At 48.1% G+C, this 11,159-nt stretch overlaps 1 protein-coding gene and 1 pseudogene across 2 annotated transcripts in view; both read right to left on the reverse strand.

Moving 5' to 3' along the window:
• Positions 1-716: 716 nt before the first annotated feature.
• Positions 717-11,159, reverse strand: part of Auh (AU RNA binding methylglutaconyl-CoA hydratase) — a 95,512-nt gene continuing 85,069 nt past the window's right edge. For both annotated transcript variants that reach the window (XM_013349193.2, XM_005355184.2), the window contains 4 exons: positions 7,407-7,594; positions 6,065-6,115; positions 5,310-5,357; positions 717-1,239 (listed from right to left, as the gene is read on the reverse strand). In XM_013349193.2, the coding sequence (XP_013204647.1) occupies positions 1,162-1,239; positions 5,310-5,357; positions 6,065-6,115; positions 7,407-7,594 (365 nt within the window). In that variant the 3' untranslated portion in view covers positions 717-1,161. The remainder of the gene's footprint in view (positions 1,240-5,309; positions 5,358-6,064; positions 6,116-7,406; positions 7,595-11,159) is intronic.
• LOC101998600 lies at positions 3,327-4,092 on the reverse strand (annotated as a pseudogene).

The raw sequence follows: 11,159 nt of genomic DNA on the forward strand, positions 1-11,159 counted from the left end.
TTCCCTTTCTGTGCCACAGGCTGGAATATCAGCAAGAGAAAGTGCAGGCAAGGTGAAACACCCAGAGCCAGTATCCTACTCCTGCTCCCTCCCCATCTAAAGCCACCACAGGTCTTGGCTTCCAGCCTCACACCTCGTTAGGAAATCAAATGTGACTAACCAGCAAGTGCAGTCTGGCTACAGATCCACACCCTTTCCCATCAGCAGCACCACTTCCAGCCCAGGCACAATACAAGTGACATTTTTTAGCATGCTCAGCAGCTTCCTCAGTAAACAAGTAGGGACACCAGACAGGATCCCCCGAGGGCTAGGTGTGCACACCAGACACGATCCCCAGAGAGCCAAGCTCCTCAGCTGGCTAGCTGAGCTACCTAACGGGTAGGTGTGCGGATCTGCAGCCTCAGGATGAAGATGTGAGTGCAAGGGAAGAGGCGGGATGCATACATGCTGCAGGACACAAGGTCCACTGCAGTCTCCGGCAAGCACCAAGTCCTGTCTGAGCACAGCAAGGCTCAGTCCTGCAAACCCCTACAGAGGATACTGTGGCTAAGCCGAACAGAGCCACCTGATGGCCGACCCCTCACTCACCTCCTGTTCTGGGACCGTGTCACATGGTTCCGTGACAAAATCAGCACAGAAACGTTACTCTGGAATCCAGCACACAGCAATCAGTTTTGAAATGCTGGGCAAGGGGCAAGAGGCAGATTCTCAAATCATCTTCATTGGCTTTATTGACACTGGGGAGTTTCACTCAGAATGTCCTCAGGAGGCAAAGGACATGTACATAGCTAGTCAGCAACTGTATTTGGTATAACTTCACATTTTTGGTATACAGAAATAGTTTTATTTTCTTGATGCAGCACAGTAGACGTACAATCAATTATTCCCTAGAGAATGCAATATAAATTATTCACATTAAAAAATTAATGACAGAAAGCTGATATGCGGGAAATATTAAAAACATAGACCTAATTCGAATGTGTTTTGAGCACAGACATGGCTAGCTTTATAAATCTGAATAAATACGACATGGCGCACAGTGGCTTGAGCACAGATGGGCCTGCTCCAGGCGTAGTGAGAACCAACCCACTCTCGGCTTTGGTCGCTGAGGAGCCGATCGAAAGAGTCTCCAGCACTACAGGGCTCCTCGGGCTTTTCCTCCTATTCTCCTTTATAGCGAGGGGGTCTTTTCTCCTTAAAAGCAAGAAGACCTTCCAGTCTGTCTTTCGTTGAGATGGTCTAGGAAAGACAAAACATGAAACACTAAAATCTACAAACACACAGTGCATCAAAGCATTAACTACGAAAGCCACCAGCAGGTGCTGGGAAGGCCACTTGTCCTTTGAACAAATTTCCTAAGTGTGTGGCAAACTATTTTTAATCCAAATTTTTTTTCCATTTCAAATATGCTTAAAAAGTGAAGTGTTTTGTTTTCAGAGGTAAACCAATGAAAAGCTCAGCATGGAGACCCCTGGGCTCCCTCTACCACCAGCTCCAACAGCCCGCGTCAAAGCACACGGCCGCTATCTCCTCAACAGTCAGTGCGCTTGCGTGTTCTGGGAGTCTGACAGAGGCATGACGTCACCTGCTCATCACCACAGTGTACAGAGAGTTACTTAGCTGCCCCAAACATTCTTTGTTCTCCACATACTTGACTCCAGCCTGTCAGCTCTTCCAGGATGTCACTGGACTGTCAGGAATGACTCAGGACCCAGTCCTTTCAGACTGGACCCTTTCACACGGAGCACCATGAATTCAAGGTTCCTTTACACCATTTTCTTGCTTGACAGGTAGGACAGGCTTGGGTGAAGGACATTTATTTATTTATTTATTCATTCATTCATTCATTCATTTATTCATTCATTCATTCATTCTTGAGAAAGGGTCTCACTATATAGTGGAGGCTGGAGGCTACCTTCAAAGTCCCAAGGTGTGGCACACCAGCCTTGAACTTTGTTGGATTTGAATCACGTGCACTAAGCCGGACTATGAAGGACAGACATCTTCACTGTTTCTAAATTAGTAACTATGAATAAAGTTTAGTAGCAGGTTCTGGGGCAGAGATGCTTTCACCTTATCTGGGCAAACATCCAAGGACACAGCTGCTGGACAACATGGTAGAGGGTACTCAGGCTTATCTCAAACTGCCATCCATGCTGGGGCCACAGAACCACTAACGCCTGGGCAGCCATGGTCAGTGCCTACTGTCCTGAGGTTTGGTCATTTAACACACACTGCAGTCTTCAGTTTCCAAATGACAGGTACTTCCAGCACAGTCTCATACGGCTGTGTGCCATCTGCCCATCTACTGCGGCAAGGGAACTATTCAGATCTCCTTCTGTTCTTTTATTTATTCATCTATTCAGATCTCTTGTCCTGTCTGTCTGTCTGTCTGTCTGTCTAAGGTGTGAGCATTCTGCCTACATGTGTACCTGCAGGCCAGAAGAGGGCATCCATTCCATTACAGATGGTTGTGAGCCACCATGTGGTTGCTGGGAATTGAACTCAGGACCTCTGGAGCAGCAGTCTCTTAACCACTGAGCCATCTCTCCAATCCCTCGTCCATTCTTTTTTTTTTTTAATGTAATATGAACATATTTGTTAGGATGCTCAAGAATGAACATTATTTTCGCTCTTCATGTGACAGAGAATACATTTGACCCATGTTGAGGGAGGAAAGGGATAGGGCTCCCAAAGTGGGTGTCAAACAGCCCCACAAGAAATCCCCATTCAACGAAGGGCAGACTGTCCCTGACAGCATTGTCTCTGCTCTGAGTTCCAGCCCCGGTATTCTTTATTCCAACTATTCTGTCCTTGTCACTCTTCAAGATCCAGGCAGTCAAACTCAGGCCGCCTAGGAGTCTGCAGACCATCCCTTTGAATTGTTACTGCCTTGATACCCTCAGTAGGGAATGGGGTGAGAATATTAGGTAACACATATCAAAAACACAACATTAATAAATGGCACTTGGACGTAGGTTTGACATTATCAGACTTTCTCTTCAAATGACGGTGGGCGGGAGGGGCTGCTGAAAGCTCTTCAGTCATGGTAGCATATATGGAGATCTCCTATGCAAAGGCGTGAGGGACGAGTGTTACTGTCATCTTGTCCTGCACAGAGGAGTGAGTTTGCAGATGGAAGCAGACACCATCCTTGGCTTAGGTGTTTCCTGGTTCTTCCCACTGTTAAATTGTGCCACTCTGCCTCTCACCTGCCTTAGATATCATTTCGCTTAGAGTAAGTGAAACAGATTAAAAAATGGTAGGAGAGGATGGGGAGATGGGACAGAACAACCCTGTAAGACTGTAAAAATACAAAAACCAGATGTAGTACAGTATTTATAATAGAAACTGGCTGAAAACACTACATGCTAACAGACGGTATGATACAGAGTAGGGTGGGAGCAGACAGGAAGGGCAGAGCCACAGGCCTACACCAGGAGCCTTTCAATAGACTGCTGGATGGACTGGATCTGCTGCTTCAGCTGAGAGCCTTCTTTGATGGTAACATAACAGGCGACGACAGGTCTGGAGACCCCACAGGCCCATCCTAGAGCCTGCTTGGAGCGCACAAATACATAGGGGACATTCTTGTCTTCACACAGCAGTGGGAGGTGCAGGATGATCTCCAAGGGCTCAGCGTCTGCTGCCATCACGATGAACTCAGAGATGCCTCTGTTGAGGGTTTTGGTGGCTTCATTGGCTCCTTTCCGAAGCTGCTTGTAGTTGCACAACTGCTGAACAAGGTCCAGCAGTTTCTTGGTGAGGTGGGCATCTGCGGGGGATAGGCCTTCGGGTTCACATCAGCCTCTATCGTGGCTGCGGTGCGCCAGCCTCGCCGCGGGTCGTGAACAGCCAAGCGACGAGCGGAAGTCCCTCTTGTCCATTCTTAAAGAGGCTTTCACTACCTCTTGTGCAGCCTTCAGAGTTCCTGCTGTGTCTTGGTTGTGAGACCTTCATCGGATCCGTGTTTTGGAAAGACTTCCCTTCCAGCACAGCCCTTGTCATCCTTTCAGCAGTGCCAAACCCACCACTCCTCTCTCTTGAGGGCTTGGCATTGCCAAACCAGGGCTGACCGCCTTCCCACACCATCTGTACATTCTACAGTTGCTCATTTCACACGCAGCAGCTTCCTGTGCATTTGAAACCTCATTCTGTGCACACTTGCACATACGCAGACGCCCGGTGCTCCATGCTGCTGCCTCTATGCCCACTGTTCTCCACTGAGCGGCTGCTGTCCTTCTGTCCAAGTGTCCATGGCTATACTGTGTGGGCTCCCCAAGTGAGGCCCTGGGTCCACTGACATGCTCTTTCTTTCATCAGCGGCATCACAAAGTCTGGGTATTCTTGGCCTCCCAGCAATATCTTCTGGCCACACGGAGCTATCTGTTCTATAGCTATGAACTCTGAATCAACCTTCCATCCATAAAGTTAGGAGTAAAGATGCTTGCTGTGATTGAATTAAATGCACAGACGTTTTATCTTTGTTTGGAAACAAGGCCCCACTTCACTATGTAGCCCTGGTTGACCTGGAAGTCACACCTGCCTCTGCCTATGAAGTGCTGACATAAAGGTGTGTTCCACCACACACTGCAGGACTCCTTCTGCCCTCCAACACGGACAGCTAATGATGTAGATCATGGTTTCTGCTACCACTGCTTACTAGTTTTCTCCTCTAGAGCCTGTGTATACTTGATTAAATGTTTTGACTACTGAGATACTAGCCATTATTTCACTTGTGGCTGGTGTGCAGGGTCAGTGCGATCTTGCTGTGATCTTGCTAACTTCTGAGCAGGGTTTCCATTGTTGCTGGCACGCAGGGTTAGTGCGATCTTGCTGACTTCTGAGCAGGGTTTCCACTGCGGATCTTTGGAATTTCCTCAGCTACATCAGCAGTTTCATCTCTACCTTTCTGACTCTGTCCTCTTGCATTAGCCTGGCTCCTAAGCTGGAGCTGAAAGGAAGTGGGAGGACGCCACCACCTTGACCGTGACAGAGAGGGACCACATCAGCACAGGGCCTGCTCTGCTCACACTTTATTGAGAGCTTTGATGTGAATAAGGACTAGAACCTGACAAAGACTTTTGCTTTGGGGGAGGGGTCCATTCATACGATCACACAGTTTTCTTTTTCAGTGAAGACCTTAGGCTCAAAATCCCAGAAATAGCCAATGAACCACAAAGACCATCAGCGCATGGCAGGGCACCCCTGCAAAATCTCAGATGTATCCACCTCCAAGGATGGGAATGCACACAGAAACAGAACCTCTTGGAATTATCATGGCCTGACTGTATGGACATGTTACATACCTGAGCGTAGCAGGCTTCTTCTATGGCTAGCCCCGTTACTAAGTCGACCTAAGGACAAAAATGTATTTTAGCAGAATAAGGAAGATTCAATATAACCTCAAACAATCAAAAATAACAGAATCCTTCAATATAGCACAACTGTCCTGAAGTATGTACAACTTGAGACCTCCAACTCGGCTCCTGAAGTCACAGCCTGACTCCACCATCTGAGGTTGACCTCTCTCTGCTTCAGAGGCATGTCTGACAAGGACCTGGCTGGACTACTCCCTACAGAGGAGGGACAGTGAGGGTTAAACAAAGACTTGCACACTCACGCGCGCACATGAGCTCCAAAGTTTATAGAACCTGCACTGTCCACTGTTCCTCCAGCCCAGGACCCCTCCTTGTGGTCATGTTCCCAGTGTGACCCACTAACACCTCAGACCAGCCTGGGCTCAGTGCTTCTCCCTGCACACACTGAGAGGTTCCAGGTAGAGAGGAATACTCGGCAGAGGTGGGCGGCTCTTCTTGAATGACTGACAGAAGAATGATCTGGCTAAGGAGCCTGTTTCCCCAGGGACTGGCTAAGGACCCCACTAAAGCAATGTCAAAGAGAACAAGGCTGCCATGAGCTGCCAGGATATCAGAACTTTGTATCCATGGCCTGAAAGGAATCCCAGCAGCTTCAGTCAATATGACAGCAGCTCTATTCCAGAGTGTAGGAAATAACCCGGATGTCTAAGCTGATTCCGAGGAGCAGCACCAGAAACACTCACCTCCATCCCTTGATTAATCGCTAGTTTGGCCACTCTCATTGCAACAGGCCCCTGAAATTCAAAGTCAAGAAACAAGTCTTAATTAAAACTTATGCAAATTATACAGAATACCTAAGTATAATTCCCGTATTCTCAATGTAGGATCCACAGATCTGCTAACAACAACCGAGATGCGAGACAGAAACTGATTTTCTGAGCTTCTTGGACTTTCAGAGTGGCTGTCACTGATCACACTGGACCTTGATGGCAGCAGGAGGAGTGTGCTTTAAAGGTCCAGCAGTCTTCGGTTACTGTCCTTCCACGGGAAGCAGAGGGGAGCGTGGGGAGTCTGCCCGGCTCGGCACCACACTACAGTGGCAGAGCCTGAAGCTCAGGCTGGAGATGAGCTGGGCTGTCAAGAGGGGCCTGTGTTGTCACTGATGTACTGGCTACCTCTTCCTGCAGCATGGAGAGCCCACAGGGACAGACCCGGGTGTCCTCTCAGCATAGACAGCTAACCGCAGTGATGGTGGGCTGACACAGGTATGTCCCCGTCAGGTATGCAGGGTTAAGGAGGGAAGAACTAAATGCCCTCTCTGAGAAGACAGTGACACTCACATGCTGTGGAAGCTCAGCTGCCATCACTACTCTAGAGACGGTCACACTCTGCAAACAAAACTGAGGTCTTTGGTCTTGGTTTACATCTATCTACAGGAGGAGAATGTCAATTTGATGCTAGATTTTGTACTGAATGGTCTTTTTAAATTAACACACAACGTAGTAGGGCCAAGGAGAGGGCTCAGTGGGTAACATGCTTACTGAGAGTTCAGATCTTCAACACACATGACGGGCAGGTTGGTGTGGCAGTCACCCTGTAATCCCAGAATTCGGGGAGGCAGAAACAGGCAGAGAGCACCCTGACTGGACCAACGAGCTGGATTCCATAGCTCAGGGCCCGAGAAAGAGACCCCTCCTCAGTATGTAGGTGGAAAACGATGGAGGAAGGCACCAACAGCAGGCCTGACCTCCACGGGAGTGTGCACATGCGGTCTCCTGACTCAGCGGGAGGCAGGGCCATCCTAGGTAGCAGCCCGCCCATCACTGTCTCTACAGAGATGACTCTGTTAGAGTATAAGCTGGTAAACAAGCTAAAACAACTTGCTAGGAAGTTACGCTGTGTGTGTGTGGTGCTCATGCATGCCATGTGTCTGTCTCCCGTGCAACCCTTGGACTACCTTCAAATCTTATTTTAACTGCTTTACTTGAGGCAGGACAGGGCCACCTCAGCTCGTGAGATGGGCACTACACTATTCCCGAATGTTATGGAGTGATCTCAAATGGACACAGGTGCTCTCACTGGTACCTGAGGTAGAAACTCTCTCGCCAGGTCCAGTGCCTTCCTGTAGGCAGCATCCCCTTCCTGGTTCTGTTCTAACACGTGGCTGATCAAGCCTACAGCTTTGGCTTCTTGACCATCAAGAACTCGTGCAGAGAAGATGAGTTCCTTGGCCAAGGACATCCCGATGGCACGCGGTAATCTCTGTGTCCCTCCTGGAAGGTGGAAGAGAGACAGAAACAATGGCATGTGATGACCTGAAAGAGTTCCTTCCAGAGACACCTCTGTGCTTCAAGAAAGACTCCAGCGTACTGAGTTACCCAACTGCTAATGCCGAAGCACATAAGAATGCGTGTCACGGAGTGGTCTGGGCACCTGGACACAGCTGGTCTGGCAAGAATAGGCCCTCCTCCCAGTCACTGGCTTAAGCAGACAGCAGCAGACAAGCAGGGCTACCAGGAATCCACCCACCAGAAACAGTTCCATTGATCTTCCACTCCAGCCTGGGAGGGATTTCCCAAACTCTGACAAGATCAATTCACAAACTTGAGAGTCCTTGGTGGCGTGTGAACTGTAAGCTAATTCTAACTCAGCAGAAATGAAAGCAGGTATGAGGAAGCTGGCTGTGTCTGTCCTACACCGCTCACTGCTCTGCTGGAGATGCTCGCTCACAAACTCGCTTATCCATTTGCGCACTGGCCCTCCTCCTCATTCAGATGTGTCCCCCCCCACACTGAGGAAAACTGCTCTCCAGAGTTGGGATACACACTTGGTCTTAGCTCTGTCAGTCCTCAGGCACTCCTCAGCTCCAAGGGAAGACAACTAACTAGTGGTACAACTAACTGCCCAATTTAGGGTAAACACAGGTCAGAGGCTAAAGGTCCATCCATACACCAATTCACTGCAGCATCTTGTGGGGAAAGGATGGGAAGAGGAGCCAGATGCCCTGGGGTCAATTGCAGGTGCTTGTGAGCTTCCCGAATGAGTGCTGGGAACTGAACCTAGGTCGTCTTCTAGAGCAGTCAGGGCCCTTAACACCGAGTCATCTCTCCAGTTCCAACCAACAACTTTTTAATCCTTAAAAAAGCATCCCTAACTTGCAGATTTTAACCTACTGGACACTTGACAACACTAAGAATTTCCCACTGAGGCTGAAGCGAAGCCCTCTGGGATGGTGGGAACCCGTGGGCTCTGGTGAGGTTCTCATCCATGGTCATGCAGCACTTTTGCTCTGTGGTGCTGACAATGTGGGACAGCCATGACTTCACATGCATGTTCCGAAGATTCTCTTAAATATTTTGCATAGGTTGAGGTTCTGCCTCCAGGGTGCTCAATGACTGATCATTTAGCACGTCCATGTGATCTCAGCAGATCTTCAACCTTCCCACTGCACACTTTACTAAATGCAGTTCTGCAGCAAGGCATACATTTTACCATCTTGATTTAACTGCTTCTTGAAGCAAAAAGTCAAAAACAAAAATTTGAGGGGCTAATTTTCTCAAGGGTGCACAAAGATGACAAACAGCTTCTATAAGGTTGGAAACCAGATTCTCGCCAGGTTTCTCCTTTGCTATCATCCATACTTTGTATCTTCCAGTCTCTACATTAGATCAGGGGTCCAAAATTGCTCCTGGAGCCTTGCCATCATGTCTGCAAACATGTAGTGGGCAGAAAGAAGGGGGGAAAGGCAAGAAGAACTCTACTTGTTGGAGACCTTAATTGAGCACTGGTCAACGACATCTATTTGTGACTATTCACTGGCTAGAGCTACGGGGACTCAGAAATGAGACTCTCCTTGCTGTGTGTCTCACGGCACGAGGAATAAACTGGACCTCTGTTTCTAGGAGAGTGGAAGTTAGTAGACAATCAGCAAATAGGCAAAACCGATTTAATCCTGTCACTAACATTTCATATTTACATGTTATTTGAATAGGACAAAAGTACACTAGAAATGTCAAACCCGGTTTGCAATTTCTGTTATTTAATCTAATGGAAGGCATAAAAAAATCTTAGAAAACAGCCTTCTGAGGGTACGCTACATAAAACAGGCAGAGGTTCAGCAGGGGCACAGGCAGAGCAAGCTTCTGCCAGAGGAGAAATACAAGGCTGAGTGCAGGAGGCAGCAGACAGAGACAGCTTCCCTTAAGAAAGCTCTGACATTCATAATAACATAATAGCATAACATGTAAACAACTGAACATAATTTGGAGCCATCCTGTACGAAACGTCAACTGTAGAAAGCACCAAGCTTGGTCTGGCTTGTTTGTCCTTCGTTTCTCCACTCTCTTGACTTCACAGAAGAAGAACCCACACTAACAAAGGGGGACACTTAGCACACAGACTTCAAGCAGAAAGCTACAGGGGCCACAGCAAGGAATTTTACCTACAGGATTAGCAGTGACCTTTGGCCCCAGGAGCTCCTTATAAATCCCTTCTCAAATCCCTTCTTTTAAACAGAGAGCTCCACACTGCAGTAAATGCCATTACATGAAACAGATGCTGAGAGCTGTGTCAGAGGCTTCGGGCCAAGCCTTCTCCGTAGACCAGGGCCCACTGCTCACACAAATCACTTTCTCCCCTTTACAATATGTTGACTGGTGTGAACACACATGTCACAATCACACAGAAACCATAGGAATAGCTAACCTTCAATGTGATCATTGTTCAGAGTGTTGTAACGCTTTCTACTCCCCCATGCTCTTGGCATGTTGTAAAGCAATGGGGGCAGGGAGGCAACGATCAGAACATATGAGGAGAAAAATCAGCTGGCTAAACCACAGCAGAACATCCTGAACCACACAGGGAGAGCTCTGCCAGGCTCTCACTAATGCCTCATTTAGCAAAAACCAGAATGCTAAAGGACTGGACAGGAAGACACAGGTTAGACATTCAATTATTTTCACAAGGTCAACTAAGCAACCGGCAGCAAATTAGAACACTTGATACAGGCTTTACAGTTCTGGAATTAGTTATTAAAAGCCTTTCTACCAGGGCCCTATACACTGTGAATAGAAGACAAGCTGAAGCTTAACTCAGCACAAACAAAATGATGCTTTTTAAATGTCTCGATATGCTTGCTTTCTCTAACAAAAAGGATTTGTTCAGACATCACTGTATGTCTTAACTTCTCTCTCTATGGTTCTGGGGCTCTAATCCAGATCCTTGTTAACTGTGGTAAGAGCCCTGCCTCAGAGCTACACCCCTAGCTGTAATCAGCCCCATGTCTCTTTAACATTTTAAAGTACATCACTGCAGACCAGTAACAGTCTTCCTTTTAAAAGCTATGGGAAGACAGCCAAAGAGCACTCTGACCAGTTCTAGCCACGACCAGCAGCACAGCCACCCTCTGTACCATGTGCAGTCTGCAGGCTGAACTTCAAGAGGGTCTTGAAGCACCCAAAGAACAAATGACTACCTTACAATAGCTGCTTCCCACACAGCCGAGTGGACTCTGCAGGTCTCAAGTAAGCAGAGAGCTTGCCAGCAGGGTCCCACCACTAACATACCACCCGCTATCAACACACCACCCGCCGTAACACACCATCCTCCATCAACATATAACCCACCATCAACACACCATCCTCCATCAACACACAACCCACCATCAACACACCATCCTCCATCAACACACCATCCTCCATCAACACACCATCCTCCATCAACACACCGTCCTCCATCAACCCACCGTCCGCCATCAACACACCATCCGCCATCAACACACCGTCCGCCAGCAACACACAACCCACCATCAACACACCGTCCGCCAGCAACACACAACCC

This window comes from Microtus ochrogaster, chromosome 16, assembly GCF_000317375.1.
Source record: "Microtus ochrogaster isolate Prairie Vole_2 chromosome 16, MicOch1.0, whole genome shotgun sequence".
Classification (NCBI taxonomy): Eukaryota; Metazoa; Chordata; class Mammalia; order Rodentia; family Cricetidae; genus Microtus; species Microtus ochrogaster.